This window comes from Cinclus cinclus, chromosome Z (assembly GCF_963662255.1).
Source record: "Cinclus cinclus chromosome Z, bCinCin1.1, whole genome shotgun sequence".
NCBI classification, from domain to species: domain Eukaryota; kingdom Metazoa; phylum Chordata; class Aves; order Passeriformes; family Cinclidae; genus Cinclus; species Cinclus cinclus.
The window spans coordinates 58,259,549-58,283,049 of NC_085084.1; the positions used below are offsets into that span (position 1 = coordinate 58,259,549).

The 23,501-nt window shown below is 36.6% G+C and overlaps 1 protein-coding gene across 2 annotated transcripts in view; it reads right to left on the reverse strand.

The window, feature by feature from the left end:
* SMARCA2 (SWI/SNF related, matrix associated, actin dependent regulator of chromatin, subfamily a, member 2) overlaps nt 1–23,501 on the reverse strand; it is a 112,230-nt gene that overhangs the window by 70,521 nt on the left and 18,208 nt on the right. For both annotated transcript variants that reach the window (XR_009934192.1, XM_062514089.1), the window contains exons 3-9: nt 20,302–20,425; nt 11,882–12,211; nt 11,007–11,108; nt 9,436–9,685; nt 4,333–4,459; nt 2,926–3,099; nt 2,528–2,701 (exon numbers count right to left, since the gene is read on the reverse strand). Coding sequence is in view for 1 of the 2 variants with exons in the window: in XM_062514089.1 (XP_062370073.1) it covers nt 2,528–2,701; nt 2,926–3,099; nt 4,333–4,459; nt 9,436–9,685; nt 11,007–11,108; nt 11,882–12,211; nt 20,302–20,425 (1,281 nt within the window). In the remaining variant the exon portion in view is untranslated. The remainder of the gene's footprint in view (nt 1–2,527; nt 2,702–2,925; nt 3,100–4,332; nt 4,460–9,435; nt 9,686–11,006; nt 11,109–11,881; nt 12,212–20,301; nt 20,426–23,501) is intronic.

Consider the following 23,501-nt stretch of genomic DNA (forward strand, 5'->3'; position numbering starts at 1 on the left):
CATAGAATTGCATTTAGTCTTTTGTCCAGTATGAATGCAGATCCTTTTCTCTTAGAAGTCATGTGAAATTTTTTTGTTAGATTTATGTATCACTCTACTCTGGTTTATTTCATCTCTGATAGACTCCACTTTGAGAAACAGGATTCACCAGATAAAGTCTGTCTCTGAGTCATCCTGGCAATTTCTGCATCCTTGTTATACTGTGTGTGCTGGACAAAAAACGAGTATTAATTTACACATGCTCTAACGATGTAAATGATGTAATACAGAACATCAGAAAAATACAAAAAAGCAGCAGAGGTGCCCATCTCAATTTTTGCTGAAATAACAAATTAAGGAAGTATACAGTGCCTTATAAAATACAAACAAGAGTAAGAAATACTTTAAAGATGATTTCTTTAAAATAAAGCACTCTGGGAGATCTCCTGCTTTTCTAGAGACACCAGAATGGCATACAGTTAGAAAGGACAGCTATAATGCTCAAACTGATCTTGCGAAATTCGATTGATATATTCAACCCATCAAAATTACAACGCTCAAACCCTGAATTTTCAGGAAAAGTAAATTATCATTACAATTGGTGTTATTGGTTTTTTTTATTGCTTCTAATGTCACTGAATACACAGTCTGTGTAATTTAGCCAAGGTACTTCTGGTTACGCATTTAAGCTTGTCTTGAGAGTATCTTTTAAATCACATCAATTGCCCATTTTTGCACTATATATATATATATATATATATATATATATATATATATAAAAAAAAAATACTACTAATGAACTGTGACACAATCACCATTTCTAATCATAGCAAATTAAGGGAAATTTATGGAATGAATTCAGCATTTCTGAAAAGTTTCAGACACAGCACATTTTCATAGACCATGGCAAGCATCTGAGAGGAGATGATGTTTTAAGAAAAAAACAGTGGTACACGTACGTGAATTCCAAATTTACCATGACTGGACTAAAACTACATAGGCTAAGTAACCCCATTAACAAAACACAGAGATTGGTTTTGAAAAGGATTTAATTGAGCAGTAGGTGCAAAATCCTAAACTGAATATGCCTATGAAATTCTGTATGTTTGGTAAGAGCTTAACCAGTCTTGGTGAGGTGCTCTAGGAAAAAGCATTGATAATCCAGTAGCAATGGTATCCTGAAGATCCGTGTTCCATTTCTGGACATTCAAACCTACTTCGTACTTTTCAGCAGTGGACATCTTCATTACTTATCACACTGCATGTTGAATTTGACATAAGCTGAACCTCACAATATACAAAAGTATTTCCCAAATGTTAATATTGATTTTATTTTAAATCAGCTCATTTTTTGCTAATAATTAACATTTTTACCAGCTAAGTTAGACAAACTGCTGATGGTTATCTCCAATTATAAAAAAGCTCTATAATGCTAATTACTACGTAATTTTAAGAAATGCTTTAGGGCCTACACATTTTTTATTCTCTCATGGAAGTTCTTAATTTACACTTTACACAAGCTTTCATTTCCAAGTTTATATCAGTGTTATATTTAAATTTTTCTGCATTTCATTTTGTGATTTTTAAAACGAAACTGTTCAGCCCATATTCATGGTGGGGATAGATTCTGGACAGGAACTAGTGTTTACATCTACACTTCTATTAGATACTTACTCCTTTTTGCCAGCAAGTTACAAAGTAAGCCTGTAAATTTCCTTTCACTCTGTGTTGGTGAAATGCTAAGAAAATGTTAAGATAGAGCTAACCAAAGAATTCTCAAAGAATTTTTTCTACCCTGAGTCACTGATGTATGTATGCACTGATCTGTCTACACTTTGAATTCCAGAATTATTTTAACCACTGAAATGTAGGCAGCCCCCTGACTAGTTCCACAGCATTCTGAAGAGACAAGATTATACATAAACCCATTTTACTCTGTTCTTAGAATGATACAGCTGATATTTTGAGGGTACAGGGAAGGAAAAAACCATGAAATGGTAAGGAGTTTGATCTGAAGCATTAAATGCGTAGAACTGACTGCTATCCATTCTAAAAATACATGCATTACTGCTATTGGTTAGGTACTTTATATGTGGAATCAACTGTATGTAAAAATTGTGGAGTAATGCCATCAACAAGTTAATTATGTGGAATCCTCAGAATTATAAATCTAGAAATAAAGCAAAGTCCATTATTTGTAAAGTAGATCAATAACCCTGCAATTATATGAAAGTGTTAATATATAAAGTTAGTAAGATTAAGATGCTGTTTTCAGAAGTGGCTGTACTAAATTTTCATGCTGGTAAAAAATGCAAAAATATTCCTATAAAAAAATCCCTAAAAAAGAAGGAGCTATAGGTTAAATTCAACAGTATCTATCATTAACAGAAATACACATAACAAAATGTAGCAGTTTTGGATTTACACTCTTTTCATCACTGAGTACTTTGCAAAGGAAACACATGAGAGTGGCTGAGATAGTATACAATCATATTAAAAGGATACAGTACATAACTTTAACAACCATATTCCTTCCTCTACTCCTTACCATTAGTCTCCTCATTCTTTCTTTCTCAATTCTCTCAGTTTCTTTTTTCTGCTCACGCTCAGTGTTGGCATGCCAAGTTGCCACAGCTTTAGAAAGTTTCTGAATTTTCCCAGCAACTGACCGGTGGTACTCTTTAAAATCTTTAGCATGTTGCAATATGCTATTCAGATATTCCTAGAAAGAGAATCAAGTTAGTGCAGGCATTCTGACACAGCAAGGATTGAAATCGGGAATGCAGGAGTTCTAATCTTAAAGTCTTCCAATTACTTATCACAATACTTGGAGTTTTTTAATCAACAAAACTCCAAAGGTAAATAAAATACGTAAAAGACAAGATCTGCACAGCAAAACAAGGTGCATTTTCTTTCATGGGGCAAACACCTAACAAGTTAAAATACCTGATGCTTCTGCCTACGCTTCCTCTCCTGCTCTATCTTCTGCTGTTTTTCAAGCTTTTCTGTCATACGAGCCTCTCTCAGAGTCTGGCGCTTGCTTCGTTTGTAGGCTTTGGAGTTCAGTGCTGTCTCCAGTGTTGTGTCACGACGCATGCAGGCTACTACCTCTTGTCTTAACTGTGGAGGGAGGGGGGAAAAGACAAACACTTGAAAAAATATAATAGCTCTTAATAAAACAACTTTAAACACTGTTACGGCAGAATAAAAAAGTAAGCAGTTTAAAATATATCCCCATTTCCTCTTCAATTTTCATTACAGTGTAAAGATACAGCATTGATACAGTTGCAACAGCTACATCCGTTACCCTAAACAAATCTTAAACCTTCACAGAATGGTCAAAAGTTTTAATACTTCTAATCATTATTTCTTCCCTCTTTACAAGATGCTGGTAAGAACTGTCCTGCTGCAGTAAAATTGGCCAGCCAAGATGTTACACCATCGAAATAAAATGCTAATGAACCACATACATAATGCGTTTTCTAGTGCTGGACCTGAACATAACCAAAAAACTTGCTTCACTGCCAGCTGTACAGAAAATAGGCAGGAGAGGTAAATGTTAAGAACTTGGAACAGTATTGCCATAGTCCCAGCAGCAGAGCAGGGAGAGCCTGCTGCTTTTCATCTGACCTCTAATAAAACTTCATTAAAAAGGAATGCCAAGGGTAGAAAGGAAGGAAGAATTGGACACCATGGCACAACTCCTGCCAAGGCATTTGTCAGGAAGTATTTTGCTTGACCTGCCAGATTTTATCTTCGTTCTTCCAAACTAGCCACTAAAAGCCAGTGGCGAGAGGCCCATAACAGTCTGGCAGATTCCTTATCTGAAATTAATTTGCTGACATAGGCACTCAACATTCAACTTAAATCTTATGTATGACCTGTTATGTTTCATTTTCAAAGTCTGTGCCATAGCAGAAATCCCAAAAACAAATCACAGAGAAATACCACATAAAACACCAACAAGACAATTTTTATTTAAAAAAGGGGACTTGTGGAAATACTAATTATGTCTAGAAAGAGGTATCTGTTGAGAAGATCCATGCTGAAAAATCAGGAGTCTGTCCAGCATTTATTCTGCTTATGTACCAACGTCATGTTCATTACAAAAGACACAGTAATATGGTTACTAGACTGGAAGATAAAGCAAGAAGCAAAAGTAACACCTGCACATTTTTATTACCAAAACAACATCTAACATTTCCATGATTTGCTTGTTGGCTACATCAGCTTTCATGCAGGATCTGCTTACAGGCTGCACTAATGCAGAATCTATTCCCAGTTTACTCTTTGCTGCATGAACATACTTGCTTGTGATCACTATGAAAATTTTCCTAAAGTAAATGGCATTACCTGGCGCTGGAAATTCAGTAACCTAAGTGCTTTCAATTCCACTGTAGCTTTGGTTCGCAGATCAGGGGGCAGAGAACCAGGCAAGTTCTCCAGTTCCTGGATTCTGTGAGCAATTCGAGCCTGAAGTCTACAAAACCAGAAAACTGAGTAAGGCACCACAAAAACTCTGTAAGGCATTACTAAAATTATATAGTAAAAAATAGTCAGTTTAGCTCAGGCATTTACATGTCTTTTCCTGTTTTTTTCTGAACTAGAAAAAGTTCTGAGATGACACTGGGTATCATTTTTCTACTCTGAAAATAAATTACCAAGTGATCAAAAAATGTCCCTTGGTATTTTATACATACAATTAAGGCTTCTTTGATGGGTTTTATTTTTACACAGTGTAGTCAATGATGACATAGACCATACTTGCCTTACTATCTGGAATTCTGCTTCATTATTTTATTAACAAAGTAAGTTTGTTCATAAAGCATTCACACCTATATAGCTGCTACTGTAAATCAAGTTCTACTTCATTCTTCCTTTAAAAGCTCATTTTGCATTCGCTTGCAAATTCAAGAGAGAGAAAGAGAGAGTAATAGCAACCTAAGATAACAACACAGACAGAAATTATTTTTTCCAATTTTAGTATCACCAGAAGATTCCAAAGTTCCTGGAACAACAAATAGGATGTAATGCTGCATTACTGCAGAAGACTATACTTAAAGAGTGTAAGAAACTGAAGCAGAATTAGGTAAGGAACGTTTGTCATACAGACTGAAAAGCAAATCAAGAAGAGTTATTTCTTAACTAGGTAAAGTTTCATTAAAAGCTGAAAATACTTTTCTCGGTCCAGAAAGTTTCATTATTCTTGCAGAAAAAGTCTTCATTCAGAAAATGGCATTGCCTTATTTTGCTATTTCCAGTTTATACACTACACCAAAAAAAGTTCAGATTTTGCACAACCAGGCATTCCAGTTACTAAGAAGATATTTTAGTCCACCTAAGGATGTAAAATCTTGAGAATTAAGTGGTTTCTTGGAGACATGTACTAGCTAGTGTACATTCATACAAAAAAACAGCCAAGCAGTTCTAAATCATATGCTCTACCTGTCGCTTACTCACACATGGATGCAATTCTGCATCACAGCGATTATTTATTACTCTTTTTCCCTTCCCAAACAGCAGCAGTGTGGCTCCTGAAACTATCACCTACAAAACAGTTATAGCCAAACCCCAGTTCCCCTGACTTTAATGAAACCTTAAGGGAGCAGTCACAACCTTTCAAACCTTTCTTTTAAGCTGTGAACTTATTAAAGCAACTGAATATTGAACATTTTTCCATTTCTTTTTACATTATTGCTAGCAATGAGAGTTCCTTCTTTTACTATACATGAGGATGAGTTAATCTAGGTTCTCCCTGACATACCTTATGTTTTAGATAACTAACTGTAAGAGTCACTTCCACACAAACGTGAAGTGAAATGCTGACTTCTTAATTCTGTCAGAATTGGGTTTTTTCTTGGAACTTCAGGTATGAAACATATCAAAGTGCTTGCTGTCCTGAAAGTTTACACAATAGAAGTTCAAGCAATTGCCAAAAGTGGGTTGGTCTCTACATTTCTATCATTAAAATTTGTAACAAAAATCCAAATAGACATGTTTCTTGAGATATGACCAAACATAATCAAAGCTCATGGAGTGTCCTTATTATGTCCCACTGTCACACTATGCAGTCCACTCCCATATAAAACCCATCTCACTGCTAATGATTTTTTTCCAACCTGAATTTATAAAAAAAGCAGACAAGAAATAGATGTGCATGAAATTTTACTATTAAATTATGTATGTTGAAAAGCACTGAGCTACAAACAATGACAAGTCAAGGCTTTGGTGGGTGACTGCCCTTCCTTTAATAACCCAGTCACAGGAAAGGAATAGGAAAACAAACCAGCAGTATTTCTAAGTCAGTAGAGCTATTACCTCAGAAAACTCTTACTGTAAATCAGATCAGTTCTCTATTTTAAAAATGCCCAGAACAAAAAAAAAATAAATTGTAATAGTAAAGAAAATCTAGAGTACCCATATGGAAAAATAAAGAAAATTAAACCAGACAGGTTACATGTGAACAAAACAAACAAACAAACAAAAAAAGTATTTTGGATACTTTCACACTATTTATATATATTGTCTATGGTACTAATAGAGTAATGGTAATAATGTTTTCTTCAGTAATCAGTAGGATTTTTTACAGAATTCCAACTCAAGTGAATGGAAGAACTGGTTGAGCTATCTCTCACAAGTCTTCTTTTAAGGAAGTGGTCACAGTTTGTTGTACTGCTGCTATTTTTCATGGAACAATGCTAACTGCTGTTAGGTAAAGAGAATCCAAAGAAAAAATTTTCCTAGATTTTTTTACAATCACTTGAAGTATATAATCTCACTATGTAAAGGATGCAATCAATTCATCTTTGCAGTTCAGCAATTCACCTTAAGGCAGAAAGTGGACACTGAATGTATGCAGAGATTTCTTTGCAAAATAAGTGAGGCACACCCATTCCTCATTAACTTAGGTCAACATCAGAGGTTATGGTTGTACAATCAAACCTGTCTGGCATGAATGCTATGCAGTAAAGAAGACACCTAAGAAGATACTTCGCAGATAACAGAAAGAAACCACATACAATCTGTGGGACATTACCGAGTGTATTATTCTTTAATGTGCAATGAGAATGATAAGGTGGAAAAAGCCTTTCAACATAATATAACGACTTTACATTATAGGCGTTATTATCTTTAAGACAGATATTCAGTGATACTAAAAAGCACCACTTTGTTTTGAAGAAATTATTAAGGAGAGTTTTGTAAAAACGTGTATTGGATTTGCGTAGCTAGGTGTTGCTAGGTGGGGGGCTACAGCACTAGTTTCTGTGAGAAGCTGCCGGAAGTTTTCCCTATATCCAGCAGAGCCAGTGCCAGAGGGCTGCAGGACAGGCCCCTCCACTGGTCAAGGCTAAGCCAATTGAAAATGGTGGTAATGCCTCTGTGATAGCTGATTAATGAAGAGGAAACAAAGTTACTGGACAAATGTAATTGTGACTACAGAAGAGCAGGGTGAGAACACATGAGAGGAACAACTGCAGACTTGTACAAAGATCAGTGGAGAAGGAGGGGCTACAGGCAGCAAAACTGAGATTCCCCTGCAGCCCATGGTGCAGGCCATGTGACGTAGCTGTGCCCCTGCAGACCATGGAGGACCACAGGGAGACAAGAGATCCACCTGGAATTCAAACGGTTTTCAACATATAATGCCCCTTTATTAAAAGGGTTGAGCATGAGATCTCAAAAGCCAACCGTTTCATACAGCTTTCATTAACCTCAGTGTTTTCAGGACAAGGATGTTTATTTTGGCTTTTGTCTGCTCCACTTTTATTAAGAAATTGTGAACATGTTTCTGAATTAATCTTGCCTATATTAAAGCTATATCCAGCAACATTCGAATCACAGAAACTGTCAAACTGTTTTTTTTCAAAACTTTTGCCTGATGTTACTTATACAGTTTTAACTAATGAAAATATTTCTGGGAGTTCTACATATTCTGGAACTCAAAGCATTTAAATACCAGTAATGTTCACTATTAAAAAAACTTGGATCTTACATCTATGTTCTAGGATAAAAAACCCCCAAAAAATATAAAATCCTTCTGCTGGAGAATCCCTACTGAACTTTCATCTCACTCTGCCAAGAATATCAGTGCATTTAGAACATTAACAGATATGCCATATCTGTAACTGGTTCTCTAAATAAGTAAAAGCATCAGCTTTATTTTTTGTCACTCCTCACTTTACTCCGTTTATGACATAAACACTAAGACATAGCAGCTTGGCACAAACAGTGCAATACAGCAGGGCTTAAAACTAAGGAAGAATAACAATTTGAGGTTAATTGATCCAGAAAACATTACATCATACTGGCCATATTATTCTTGGTTGAAGTTAGTGCTAAAATTCTTCTGTCAGAGTGAAACCATAAAACGGTGTATTCTACAAGCTTTCTAAAAAATATGCTGGAAAATAGTGATTGCTCATGCTGAAACAGTTACTACCATCGAGTCCTAGGGTATGCAAGTAAGACTCGTAGAACAATGACAAGAATGCACTGACAGAATTACTTAAGCAATACTTGACAAAAATTTAAGAGCCTTTCTACAATCAAGGACTGAATTTTGGGCATGGCATCACACCCGGAAGTGCTTCATGGTGTTTTACCTTTATAAAGCAAAAGTCGTTAAATCAGTGCTCTGTGAGATCACCATCCCTCTTGGCTACCTTCCTCTACAAACTCAAAGTAACAATGCAAGATGCATCATTAACCCAAAACAGGTAACACTGAGTGCAATTACTTTCCTCTGACTGATAACCATCAGGAATGTATTTTAGGTGCAGGTCAAAATCCTTCTGCCTGGCAGACTCAAGGTCAGTTGTTAAATAGCCTTGACGATGTAAAGGGGGAAGAAGTCTCTATTCGAACTCCTGAAGAAATGTCCTATCCCATACTTTGCAACAAATATACTTCCTCATCTAAACAGAACACTCAGGAGGCAGTTTTTGAAAATCATACTTCCTGGTACACTTTTTCCTAATCTTGCACGTGACTTTTTTATTCCCTCCAATCTGGTTTTCCAGACAAATCCATCATATTCATAAAATGTGGTTTTGCTGTGGCTACTAACTCTTCAGTCTTTTGACCGTCTCTGTTCTCTTCCAACTTTTCTTTGTTTATAATACCAAAAACCTTGTGCATGAAGTTGGTCTTGGTAAGGATTTTGATTTCTTAACTTGCAGTATTTGCAGGATCCGTGTAACACACTAACTCAGCAGAGCCCTTGAGCCTGTTTCCAACTTAAATGTTTTCCAGTGATACTGCCAGTATTCTTCAGTAGTTCATCGTCTGGGGTAGAATTAAATAACTGTTTGGTTTGATGTTTGTGTACTTCTCAGTAATGAAGCCTGTCTCTGGAAACTCTGTCTACGCTATTACCACTACAGTACCTGATTGCAAAGAGTTCCAGGTAAGGATGTGACATACAAGAATCATTTTAATCTTGTTATTCACTTTTACCTATATTCACGTTCTTGGAGTATTTCAACAGGATCCAATCCTTGTGGCTTCTGGATAGGACTGATGCGGTTCTGCTTTTGCTGCAGCTGGACAATAGGTGAAGGTTGTCCAGGTGGGGGCTGTGGTACAGAGGGCCCAGGAATGGTGGCAGCAGGCTGGGTGGCAGCAGGAGCAGGAGAAGGCCTCCCACTAGGAGCTGGTGCTGGGAGCTTTTGTTGTGCACTGGAGACGCTCATATCTGGGGCTTGGCCTGAAACATAAACAGTACTGATTCATAATATGAAATACGGAAAGTAAGAAGAAAATCAAGATGGCTTTCTGAAGACAAGACACGAAGGTAAGGTAGACATTCAAAATCACCAGAAAAGGTACACTGAGACTTCTAGTGGTACAAGCTAGTGGTTCTAGCTGTAGAACTGATTTCCTACAAACGCAAGACCTCATTCTGCCTCTTGCTTACCATCCTTGCAGTTAGAAGAAAACACCTAACCACAACTTGACAAGAAGCAGAATTAGGTCTGATTTAAATCTATATCAGAACCTGATAGCCATATGAAAATTTTTACAACTGTATTTAGAAATACCTGCCAGATACAAATAGCTTTGTTTCATTGTCGTTCTACTGATTGTATTTATTTCAAATAATCAGGAACTCAATTATTCTGATCACCTTGAAAAGCAACATCTCAGTTAACATGAAAATAGTACCTGTCATTTACAGTCACTAAAGGTCATAAACTTCAGTATTTCATTATGACAAATTACCCATGCATTCAGATGTTCACGAATTCACTAACAAAGACATTGCTAAAATAAAGACGCCACTTAACTGTCTCAAGAGTCACAGTCACTTAAGCTAGGGAAAACAACTACAAATTACACCAGCAATCACGTATAATCAACCTTAATTCAAAACCAACATCCTGAAATCTTTAGAGATCACCATTTGTCATTCACACTTCTGCATTAAACTCCAGAAAAGGAACTTGAGCATAAGCTGTAGATTCTGTATTCAGTAACAGTGCGTTTCAGCTTATAAAAAGAAAAAAAGAAAGCCCATCAAAATCCTCTGTGCAACCTCAGTTCTCAGGGAACCCAGGAAGTTGAATGACTGCCCAATGAATGACAAATGAATTTGAAGTAATGGGGAAAAAAGTTACAGTGTTCATTTGATCTCAAAGATTGCACTGACCCTTCAAAGCAATTTGATTCCAAAAGAACAAAATATACAGAAGGAAACAGTGTAATTCTACCATTATTTGAAAACTTTTCTTTACAGTAGCAGAGGTGAAAGACAAACTTGATGCAATTAAGCATGCTCAGAACATAACTTATTAAGTTTTATGTGTGTTCCTCAGAGAACTTACACATTTCATTCTGATTGCAAGAAAGGTGCTTCATTTTCAGACTGTCTAAAAACAGCAGCAATTTTATGTGGGTCTTTTCCAAATGAATAAAAGGTTAGATTCTCCTTGATTAAAATCTTAGACACAGTAAAGGTTACACTATTTTTCCTGCACAGCTTTTTACCTTTCCTTTTTACTTTTCCCCACACCTTTCTCCCACTATACCTTCAGTCCAAGTTTTAGGGGTAACGGTAGTTGTATGTCCAGGCATCCCTGGTGCAGCCCCTGGTCCAGTTGCAGCACCACTCATTGCATGCAATCCAATACCTGAAATTTGACAAAGGGAAAAAATTTGACAGAGGGAAAAAAACAATAAGAATTTCCCAGATTAAAAAATCTTTGTTTTCTAGCATGCTAGTCTATTCAGGAAAGCAGTACTTTCCTTCATTAAGTAAGCATTTAAGTGATTTTAACTGTTAATACATACCTAAAATCATGTTTCATGAAAAAAACCACAATTTACTTAGTAGCTAGAAGGTTATCAAAATGAACACTGACATTATTAAAACCTAAAAAAACACCATCATCTTAACCCTCAGTTCTAATGCAAAATCACTAATGGAAGTGTTCAGAATCTAACAGGTGCAGGGTGTTTAATGTAAGTTTTCTTAGGACCAAAATATACTTGCTCACCTCACTGTAACATCTCTGAACATTGTGAGAAAAAAGTAAGTACACTTCATTTTTAATGTTTTGTACTTAACAGCACACTATACATGGTTTATTTTCAATAAGCTAAATAATCAGTCAACTCACTGTAAGATAAACAAGGGGAATTGCTATCAGTAAAGTACAATTAACATTCAAAAATCATCAAGCATATCAGGACAGACACAGTACTGCAGAGTGAAGTAACTTCTATTTCAGTTATTAGTATTGTATTTAGACAATATCCTATTAATAACAGATGTGTTTTATGCCCTTGCTCAGGCTTAATACAGTCCCAAATTACAGCCCTGCACAGCATCCATCTCTTAATCTATCACAGGCAGAACTTCAAGAATTACTGGAGCAGTGATTCGTACCAAGGACTCACTTACCAGACTGTCTGTTGAAGGCACTGGGAGGCTGCTGCTGTTGAATGCCAGGCAGGGTTCTCTTGCCCTGGACAGCAAGCTGGAGGTTTTCTGGTAAGGGCTGACCCCTAGCCAGCATTTTGTATGCTAGAATCTGAGCCCGCAGCTGATGCAGCTGTGCAGGGCTGAAAGGGGAAGGCCCTCTGTTAGGCTGGTTCATAACTTGTGGGTCTCCTGCTATAACGGGTCCTGGCTGGCTGGGAGTCATCTGAGGTGGTGTTGGACCTCCTCCAGACATTGGACTGGACACATGCTCTGGTGCTCCTAGTGGAGATGGATGTGGAGACATGTAACCTAGAACAAGTAGAAGAATCATAAACTTACCACTTTGCTAGTTAAACCTGAATTTCACCCAGCATTTAACAGTACATAAAGGATAAAAGTGTCTCTCTCAGGTCAGGATAGCCATAGCATTTTCTGCAAAGACAAAAGTGCAAGCCAAAGTTCCCTGAGGTATCAAGATGACCTCAGGAGCTCTTCTTTGAGAAGAACTACAGTTATATAGTACAATAATTCCTCAACATAATAGTTACCTGCATATTTGCAGTAAGACAAATTAAAACATGAAACACAATACAGAAGCCTGAGGATGTAGTGTTGCTTACCAGAACTATGTAAAAATGTTTCTTTGTGGAACACATGCAGCGAAGTCTGCCTAGCTCATAGCTTAAAAGTCTAAGTTTATTTTGAGGCACACACGTCAAGAAATACTCATTCACTTCTACAGGCTGCCACCAACATATAGAAATAGAAACAAATGGTATTCACTCTCTATACAACCACTTTTGAATTTATAGACATTAAAGGTTTGAGCCAAAGTATGTTCAATACCTTTTGCCATCTGCATGCTCAACAACTTGAAACATCAACTGCAAACACAAGAATCATCCTCTGAAGAAGCTGCAGAAGACTACGTCAAGAGCAATCACAGTTTTGAAATGAATAGTGCTTGTATCTTATTACACCACTTGCAAACAAAGTGGTTTTAACTCTGAATATTAATTACACCTATTACATGTTTTCTCGAGCTCCCCAAAGCACAACAGACAGCTAGTGTTTTGTGATTTTGTCCACCAAGAGGGAAAATCAGGCAACAATATTTAGCCACTTCACTCTGGTACTGTGGAACAAAAATAATCCTCTCACAAGCTGAAGAAGCCTAAAAAAACCCTGTAAAAATCTAAAAATCTTCTGGTTCATTTGCATATTCCATATTCATAAGCCACAGATCATAACCCCAAAGACCACGGTACAGTTCATGATTCTGTGACATTCAATCTACTCTTCTCCCCATTCTCCTGTCACTTCAAAGTGAAACTATGTCAATTTCATCTATATCTAGTAGAGATCACAGGAGAAATTTCAGCTTCACCATTCTTACAGACCCTTCAGTAAAGGCAACGCACATACAACACAGGTAAGTGTTCGCTCAAGAAGATGTCCTAAAATTGAGTTTAACCACCATAAAAGGACATTAGTAACCTACAGTGCTAAACAACACACAGAACAGAAGTCACCCACTACTAGGAAAGGGAGGCCAAACAACCCTGTCTATAATTTAAAATTGCAGTAATTTCTAAGTTTTGTCAGGTTTCTCCAGATCTTGTCTAAGCTCTGAAAACCTTGAATGATGGTGATTCCTAATCACTCTCATGCTGAATTTCCTTTCCCTTATGTCCCATCAGAATTTCACTTACACCATTTGTAAACATTACTTCTATTTGACTGTGCATCTTTGAGGAGAGTCTTCTCTGTCTTTTCCATAATCCTTCAATGGGTCATAGAAGGAGCTCAGCAGAAACCCTACTCAAGTTTTCCTAACTGTATGCATAATCAGAAACATATTTAATCCCACTTTGGATTCAACTTGTTCAGCAAAAATACAACACAGAACATTGTAAATAATATATTTTCTTTACAGTTTAACATTGGAAGAAATCCTAGTTCTAACACTTCTCCAAGTACTATTGGAGGGCAGTGTGTACACAAAGTTTCTGCTTTAATTGCTTTTTGTTTCACTTCAATTAACAGAAACAATAACATCTTTATTTTCTGTTTAAAAGCTGAAAAATCATATCACTAAAAATTAAGACACTTTCTTCTCCACTTTTAATGCCACAATTAAACAAAAAGAACGCCTAAAAATGAATTAAAAAACCTTGTAGTCATACAGAAATAATCAACTTTTAGCAGTCCAAACACTGGAACGTTCAACAGAGGTTTTGAACTGCCACTAAAATTTAGTAAGTCTTAAACAACTAAAGTGTCTGAGGAACATATAGGTCATATCTTTATACTAAAACCAACGAGCAAAGGTATATTTGTACTCAAGAATGTGACTGTAAGAAAACTTTTGGACTTGGAAGATACAGACAGGATTGAAGAAATACAGCTGTGAAACTCATTGAAATGTCACTTAAATCATCAACTGAAGTTAGTTTAAAAAACAAAGAAAAGGAATCAAGCACATCTCTACAACACACAGTACAAAAGCACAGTGTCCTGGAACACAGTGGACAGTATGCCCATGTCAGATTGAGGCTACAAACTTTCCTAAGGCAAGCAATATAAAAAATTTCCCTCTCAGTGGTGCAGCCAGGGTTAACACCAGTTCTCGTGAAACTGAACAAAGAAGAAAGAGAGGTCACATGTGTGCAAGTAATTTAAAACTAGGACTACAGAAATAAAATTATTCTGAGGTCTTGCACTGGCATGCAGATGAATAAGGTGGCAGGTCCTTTCTCATCTTCAAAAGTCTGAAAGAATTCAGAAAAGGAAGTGCAACTAATTTAAGAACAGTAGGGACAACGAACATTGCCTGTGGAGTAGCAGTACATTAGTGAATTCTAGAAGTTAAAAAAATGGTATGTCTTTTTAAGTTCAACAAATACTGCATGATCAATAAAAATTAATACAGATCAAGTCCCAGAAACCTAAATTCCTTCAGCCCTTACCTTTCCAGTTAGAAACAGCAAGAAATGACAGCCAAACAATGCAAACTGGCCTGTGTTTCACTGCTGTATCACAGTAACTTCATTTACTTTTTAAAAATCCCAGAAAAATGCATGAATTGTTTATTGCAGTCCATTTACATATTCTTATGAAGTCTTTATAATACAAATATTTTATTTTATTTTATATAAATATTTGGCTTGTCTTTCCAATTTCTTCTCAATCCCCTTCAAGAGTCAATTCTAACCATGATTTAATCTGCTGGATAACTGTTTAAGAGCTTAACAGTTTACAGTAAATTTCATACTCCTCATAAAAATACTGCAGAATTTACCACAGTTCACTCACAGAGCCAAAAGATAGTTTCTAACCAAATTCAAAATCAGTAACATGTAGTAAGCTATGAAGCTGGAGCAATATATTTGCTATTCATTTAACCTAGCAGCATCAAAACAAAGGTATTAGACAGGGACATCATTGTACATAAGTTCAAGAAAAGAGAATCTGTCAGCAAAACTAGTCAGGAATGTTACCCTTTCTCTGATTTAGTAGTAAGACTGGAAGAAGCAACTGCTGAGGAGGAAGATACCAACTCACAGTATTTTTCCCCATAAATTCACGTCAGACTTCTGAAAACCATCCTATTGCAGTATGCAATAAAAATGTGATGATCTGTCTGAGCTAGTAAAACATTCTTTCTGCATGACTCACATCTCACTGAGCGCCAGTAAAAAAATAAACCCAGAAAATAAATAATAAAGTTTGCATACCTTAAGTTAGTAATTACTGTTGGTTAAAAAAATCCAAACATCTCAGAACATCAGTAATTGCCATTCAACCAGTGAACACGCACTTAAGTAAAATGACACTGTTCTTGTAGATTTAGCTTTCAAATGTTTCTGACTTGCTCATTATTCATTTCACCTCAGAAATGGATAGTTAATTATTTCTTAAGATAGGTTGTAAGAATCATTACTTCCAAAATTCTGTATCAGCTTTCTCTTGTTCATTCACAACTGTATGCTTGATTTACATAACCATATCTACAACTGCATGTGCAGTTGCCCATCTACTTCTAATTGATCACCCACATTTATAACCATTTATTTTATTAAGAAAATCTTGCTTTTGTACTTAGTCACAACCTTTTGCAAGACCTTCTTCTTTTACAAAATTACTAAAAAGAACTAAAAAGACTGCTATCGGAATATCTGACATTTAAATGAAATCTTATTTTGTGATCTCTTCCCATTGTAAATTGCATACAGAAGGACTACAGCCTATGGATTCATCACAACTGCTCCATGCAGATTTCTAAGAACTGAAGCATTTTATGAAGGCTATCCATTTTGCCATTGTCAAAAAGTTTAAGGACACTGTTTCCTACTCTAGCTTACCAGTCCTTCTCAGAATCTTGGAGCCTGTGAACAGGCAGATTTCTGTCAATAAGGGACCACTACAGCCACAATAGTCTACCTGACTTTTCCAAAACAGACCAGCGACTCTTGACCTCTAAACAAACTTCTCCCTTTGGTCTAAGGAACAGATGAGAAAGACATCCAGTGCTGATTTAGCTTTTGTAAGACACAAAACCTACCACAAATACTTGGACAGTCTTTGTTCCAAAGGTCAATTATCTTCATTAACTAAGATACAACTATTTAACACATTCTGAATTCAAATAATTTTGCAGGTAAATTTGCAAGTACCAAAATACACAGCTTTCTTTTCTTTTCTTTTTTTTTCCTTTACAGGCTCCATCTATTACAAACCCTTTAATTGTCTGAGAATGTGCAGACTGACCAAGTATTCTTTTAATTCTCTTATCAGATAAATTAAGAAATGGAGCTTAATATTCCCCAGGATAAAACAAACATACCCTTTTCAGTAGTACAGACTGCTTTTTATCATACAGTTTATACTACTACACAGCAAACTATTTTGCTCCTAGACATGCATTGTTGTTGGCTGTGCTAAAATCTATGCTAGAAAAATAAGCATATTCTTTTCAGATTCTGATCCGCCTTTGTAACCAACATATTTATAATTCACTGCTAAACGTCTGTGCTATGTGTAATCTTTATCTGTACTGACTGCAAACTTTTTTCCAGATCACAAACACCTTGAACAGCACTGAACCAAAACAGATCTCTAAAAGACCAGAAAAATCCACAGTCGGATGATCATCTTCTAGTTATAGTTCAGTTTATAATCTGTCATTTAATTATCTTAACATATTTACTACAGATTATATTGATTTTACTTAGTGGTATCTTTGTTGTAAATCACAGTATCATACAGTGGCAAAGAATTTTTATAACTCTACCAGGCAGACAAGGTTGTGTCCATGCTGCTGACTGTAACAATGCACAGAAGCCCCATGCATGGGCTAAGTTTTTTCGGACAACTGTACAAATACTGTATTACACTTGTTGACATTTTAATTAAGCAATTAAGCTTATGATCTCCACAGAAAAAAAATTACAGACTTGTTTGACAAGCACAAAAAAATAATATAGTAGTATCACATTTACATAATATATAACAGCAAATTTATCAGTCTAAAGGCTGACCTTATTCAATTAGAAGGACTTGGACAAGCTCAAGAAGTGTGACTATGTGAACTTCATGAGGTTTAACAAGTCCAAGTCCAACATTCTGCACAAGGGTTGAGGCAAAACCCAGAATCAACACATACTGGGGCATGAAGGGTTTGAGAGTAGCCCTGCCAAGGAGGGGATGCACATGGACAAGAAGCTTGACATGACTTGTTACAGAAAGCCAAATGTGTCCTGGGCTGCATCCAGAGCAGTGCGGGCAGCAGGGCCAGGGAGGGGATTCTGCCCCTCTGCTCTGCTCTGGTGAGACCCCACCTGCAGTGCTGCATCCAGCTCTGGGGTACCAACACAGGAACAACATGGAATGGTTAGAGAGTTATCCAGAGGAGGCCACAAAGATGAGGAGAGGGATGGACCAGCTCTTCCGTGAGGACAGGCTGAGAGAGTAGGGGTTGTTCCCTCTGAAAAAGGCCAAGCTCCAGGGAGACCTTATTGCAGCCCTTCAATACTTGAAGGAGGCTTAAAAGAAATCTGGAAAGAGACTTTTCAAAAGGACTGTAGACACAGGACAAGGGGGAATGGTTTTATACAATAAATTCAAACCAGATGTAAGGAAGACTTGTTTTTTTGGTTTTTTTTAATGAGGGTGGTGAATTCTGGCCAGGCTGCTCAGAAAGGCTGGTAGATGCCCCACCCCTGGAAACATTCATGGTCAGTTTCAATGCGGCACTGAACAACTCTGAGCAACAACAAGGCTCTGATTTAGTAGAACTGTTCACTGCAAAAGGGTTGGACAGAATGACTTTTAAAGGTTCACATCCAACCCAAACCATACTATGTTTCTATGATTCTGTGATTTTTCCAGAAAACTATTCTTGATGGTCTGAGTCATAGACAACATCACAAAGTTACTGGAAAAGACAACAATAGTTACTGGCACATGGCCATTCTCCCCAAGCTTACAAATTAATGGGCAAATTTAGGGCAATCTATTTCCTGGGGTTTCAGACTTATTCAGATACTTTCTTCAAATTCCCCAAAAAAACATTAATTAGTGCATATTTATCTACTTCAACTTGAGGACTATAAACAGTAAGACATGAGAAAAACCAGACCTAGAACTAATGAGGTGTAATTTCTATTTGACACCTATATTGTTAAAAACTGTACACAACTGTGCAATGTAAGCTCAACTGTCAAGACATCTACAAGGAACCTTATAGTAAGCCTTGGTTTCTACTATACCCAACTGAAGATTTTGACAGGACTTCAAGAGTTACCAGGTATCTTTCCATGGATTCTCAGAGAAGTCATACTGTCCTTTTGCCACAAATGTGGGCATGGGTAAACTTCCTATTACCACATTGCATATTCACACAAAATTTGTAAAAACACAAGTCTCCTACTTTCTCTAAAGTCATGGGAAATCAGACGGAAAACATCCAATAGACTGACAGGCTATTAAGGAACCTGGTTTTCTGCCCTGAACCTCTACCTTAATGGCAAAAACCTACAAGTCTACTAGATGGGACATTGTCCATCAGGTACCATAACAGCATCAAGTGCCATCACCACTTTTTTGTGGAAAAGACAGCTGTGTAAGGACAAAAAAATATGGAGACAGAGAGGCAATGAAAGCTGACAGTCCTGTATAATTTCAAAAAAGGTACCTGGAATATCAGAACATGTTTTTTGACCACATTTTTTAAAAGCCTGCTCCACATCAGAACTCTAGTGATCTCTGCCTACATTTTAACAGTTGCCGGCATACACAAAAAAGACAGTAGGAATCTGTAGTCTCAATCCTTACAAAGTTGCTGCTAATACAATCAATCATCTTTTTATACTGTAAAATAACCTGGAAATCTGACTTGAGGCAGCACAGAAAAGAAGAAATTGACTCATAAGCTACTTGTATTTGAAGCATTTGCAACCTGTGGTTTTGTATTTTCAATACAGTTTAGATTAAACACTCTGGTCATTTCATCCCAAGCAGAAGTATCCCCCAAATGCAAAATTTGTCTCTCAGATGATCATGCTTACATTTTGCTGAAATCAGGAAAAGAGAAAGTTTTGCCTGATGAAGAACTTGTCTCTGCAAAGTTAGTTCTATTTAACTTAATCGATATTGATAGGTTTAACGGAAAAACATTACTTTCTTATTATCCATGTCCCAGACAGGGATTCAGCTGGCAAGTTACAGGCTAGAGTTTCAGTCGCACACCACTGAAAAGCACAAAAAAGTTCAGGACCACCTCCTAATTGATCTATATAGAGTGTGTCACACCAAGAGCCTAATATCATTTGGGATTATTCAGGTGTTGTTGTAAAATAATTAAATATGCAACACAGCAAACTTTAGCTGCTGTTGAACTTATTAATACTAGCAGGTGTTTAATCTAATTTAAAACTACAAAATACCAAGCTGCTCATAGAATGCATGTCCTTTTATGTTCCAACCTACAGAACACAAAGAAGGCACATACCAACATATTCAAAAGAGTTTCTATCTTCTGGCATAAAAAGCATTAGAAAGAACTTTGATGAGGACTTCATGATAATAAATCATATTAAAATGCTTTATATTTACAGTAGCCACATAAGATAAGAAGCAAGTTAGCAAGTTGCTTTTTTTTTTTTCTTTAGAGATGCAAACTGAAATCTGGGACAGACTTCCCCCAGCCAGACTTGAACCTTAGCTTTTTTCCAATATACACCTAACAGATACTCCAGAAAGCAAAGGGATTCAGTTTTTCGCCTTGCCCTGTTCAGCTATTCCAAACAAAGCTGAAACGAAATAAATGGCAATCTGTTATAGACTCTCTGTGGAACAAGAGGCCCCAAAATCATAGAGCAGGCACAGTATGGATAAACCTTGGCTATGCTGGTCCATTGGACTCTGAGGTGGACCCATTCCAGGATGAGGAGGTCGCATACTCTTCATGGAGCCACAATGAACATCTTCAACCATTCCTTTTTCATGCAAGCCATCAATAGACTGTGAAAACAAAAGAAGTATTTAGAGAGAGATAGTATATAAATCCACTATAAAACTACGAAAGAATAACTTAAAATCTAAACACATGAAGAGGAAAAACTCCTGTCAGCAGTCATTCGAAAGAGAAAAAACTGGAATCTCTGCCCTGTAATTACACATTTATGGAAGCATAGAACACTATCAGACTGCCTGTCCCGTTTCCTTTTTTATTTTTTTTTTCCTATGAGCTGTTTGGCAATGGCAGGGAGGCCAGCTGTCCAAATACAAACACACAACCTGTATTGGCCTCATATTACAAAGCAGTGTAATATGTTAGTTTCACCTAATTTAATGAAACAGAGCCTGTGGCACAACCTGTTATTTTTAGCCCAAACTTTGCTGTTTCAGTCATTGCTCTAAGGGAATATCCCAAACATTGTTTCTCTTCAAAAACAAGGTTGACATTGCAGGAGGTAACCCCTTCTCTGCTTGCAAAAACAAGGATAGGCAGTCACGGAAGAGAAAACACTACTTCAGCTCCCTACAGCTCCTGTCACCTCATACACTCCCCAAAAACTACAGTTCCCATGGTACTTTAAAGACAGAACAGCTCCAAGTGCTCTCTTTAGAGAGTGAAAAAAAGATAGCTTGAAGTCTGAGAAACATGCTGAAGGAATTCTGGGCACTGAAAAAGGTTCTATAATAGAAACTGAAGGACTCTGAAAGTGAGAATAAGTGAAAAGTAACATTGGAAGAAAGATGTCCTAAGAAACAATGAAGTTTTCCATGAAAGCAAAACTAATATCATATCCCTAAGTATGGAAGGAATTAAGCTAATTAACTTCTAACTTAAAGCTCTGTAAGGCTTTTTATTAGGAGGGAAGAGACTGGCATCACTTAGCCTCTCTCTACAGAAATATGTGGCTCTGCCCCACTCTAACACATGCATCCATGCACACTAAATGCTGCTCCTGCAAATTCTATTGTGAAAGGAGACCTCATGGTCTATTTTATCTAAATATACATCTATTTATTGAGAATTCTTTTTAAAAAGAGACTTCAGATAACTTGTGGAAAATGTAGGGAGTTAATTAAACAAGTGTGCAAGAACCTACATCAGCTCATAGAAAAGTGTCACATTTCTTATTTTTGAGTAATTTGTTGCATGACTCTATTTCAACAGAACTAAACAAAAGTCACCCTTTCTACAAAAGAAAAAAATTAGCTAAATTTCAATTTATAAACCCTTCATATAAAATTTCTACTTTCCATTACAATAATCAGATTTGACTGAAAACTACTTTAAACACACAGAATTTGTTGTTCAGCATTTTTGAAGGATGTCACTATCATTTTTCCTTACCAGAAATTTGGGTTAAAAGGAGGAAAGTTATAGAAAAAGAAAAATAAACCGTATTTTTCATATCTCATTGAATTATTTAATTGTCATGACAGTATAAAAGTATTTGTGAAAAGAAATTATATCAGAAAAATACGCACTACTCAAGAAGCTATTTTTGATTACAAGAACTTGGGATATGGAGTAGAAATGCAGACAGATGACTGACAATAAAAATAGTTCCACTTTGCTAACCAAGTAATTCCTAGTGCCTTTTTCTGAGGCCTGAAGACCCCTCCCTTTCTCTTTGCCCCTTCTTACAAAGACAGCCAACACAGAAGAGAACACTCGCTTTACATTCTGTCTGCACAAGCTGAGTACTACAGAAACCAGAACACCTATAAAGCTGGACGCATTCTTATTTTGTCATGGTATGTGCTGGCTGCCATGGTAGCTTCATGGCTGCCAAGAGGAGGAGACTTGCCGGTAACTTGATCTGTTTTCCAGAATAGAAGACTCTAGCTGTACACATTTGCGGCATACCTAACTTTAGGGGTAGGTTTCACTGCACTAAGAGGCGACAACCATGAAACCTCTGAGAACACAAACAGCTTGGTCAGGAGTAAGAAGGCACACAGCATGCATACATCAGAATTACCAACATAAAGAGGGTGGGGAAAAGAGTTGTCAGTTAAAAAAGGCCAGCAGAGCCATTGATAGAGGGAATTTTAAAGAAAATCAAACAGGAACAGAGAGGTAGTGACATGGCCATACAGGAAAATTAAATTCAAGGCATGCTTCTGTGGAGAGAATGGATCAAAAGAACAGATTTTTGTTTAAAAGGTGTTATAAAAAAACCCACAGACACAAAAACAACTGTAGCAAACTGAAATGCTTCAACTCTGATCGAAGGGAGACTAAATATATAGTAAGAAAGGGGTTTGCATTTGTATATTTTCAAAACTTAGGCAGTGAAAAAACTGAAAACTAAATTCATTAGAACACATAAATCAGCTTTTTACTAGTAAAAATACAAAAGCCAAAATTAGTTTTAATGATTATAGAATTGTTAATGTATTCAGAGACTGGTACTTCCAAGAATGCATTTCATCTAAAAGCATCTCTACTGGTTATGAAAAAACGTGTACAATAGGGTAAGCAATTCAGCAGAGGAAAACAGTGGACTGCAAGAACTGAGGAACAGTTATTCTTGGTAACTTTTCTGTATCACTGTATAGTTACAGAGCCAGAGGATAATTCTGTATCAATGGAACAGGTTAAAAATTACAGAGGGTATCTTACACACAATGTAATTTCTGTAAATTCTTCAGTCATCTATAAATTATTAAAGCTATCTTCCACAAATATATTGTTGGGATAAGTAACCCATATTACCAATAAAGCACTACTATCACACTGGGCTACTTTTTTTTAGTTTTCTAATATGACAGAACAGAAGGGAAACAGGAAGTTGAGACATACACAACTTCGAGTAGAAATTACAATTTTGATTGATGTCCACATGTAAGGAAGCAAGTACGGAACCAGCCAAATAAATAACACTTCTAGAAACAGAATGAGAGATGAGCTTCAACTGTAGGTTAGCACACGCCTATAGACTTGGCAGACTTACAGACTTACATAACATCTAATGCATAAGGAACATTTTGCCTACAGTGCTTTTACTATGGATTTAGCAACTAAGGTCTTCTCAAAGATACATTACAGTTTGACCTATTTTCAGGTAAACTGTAACAT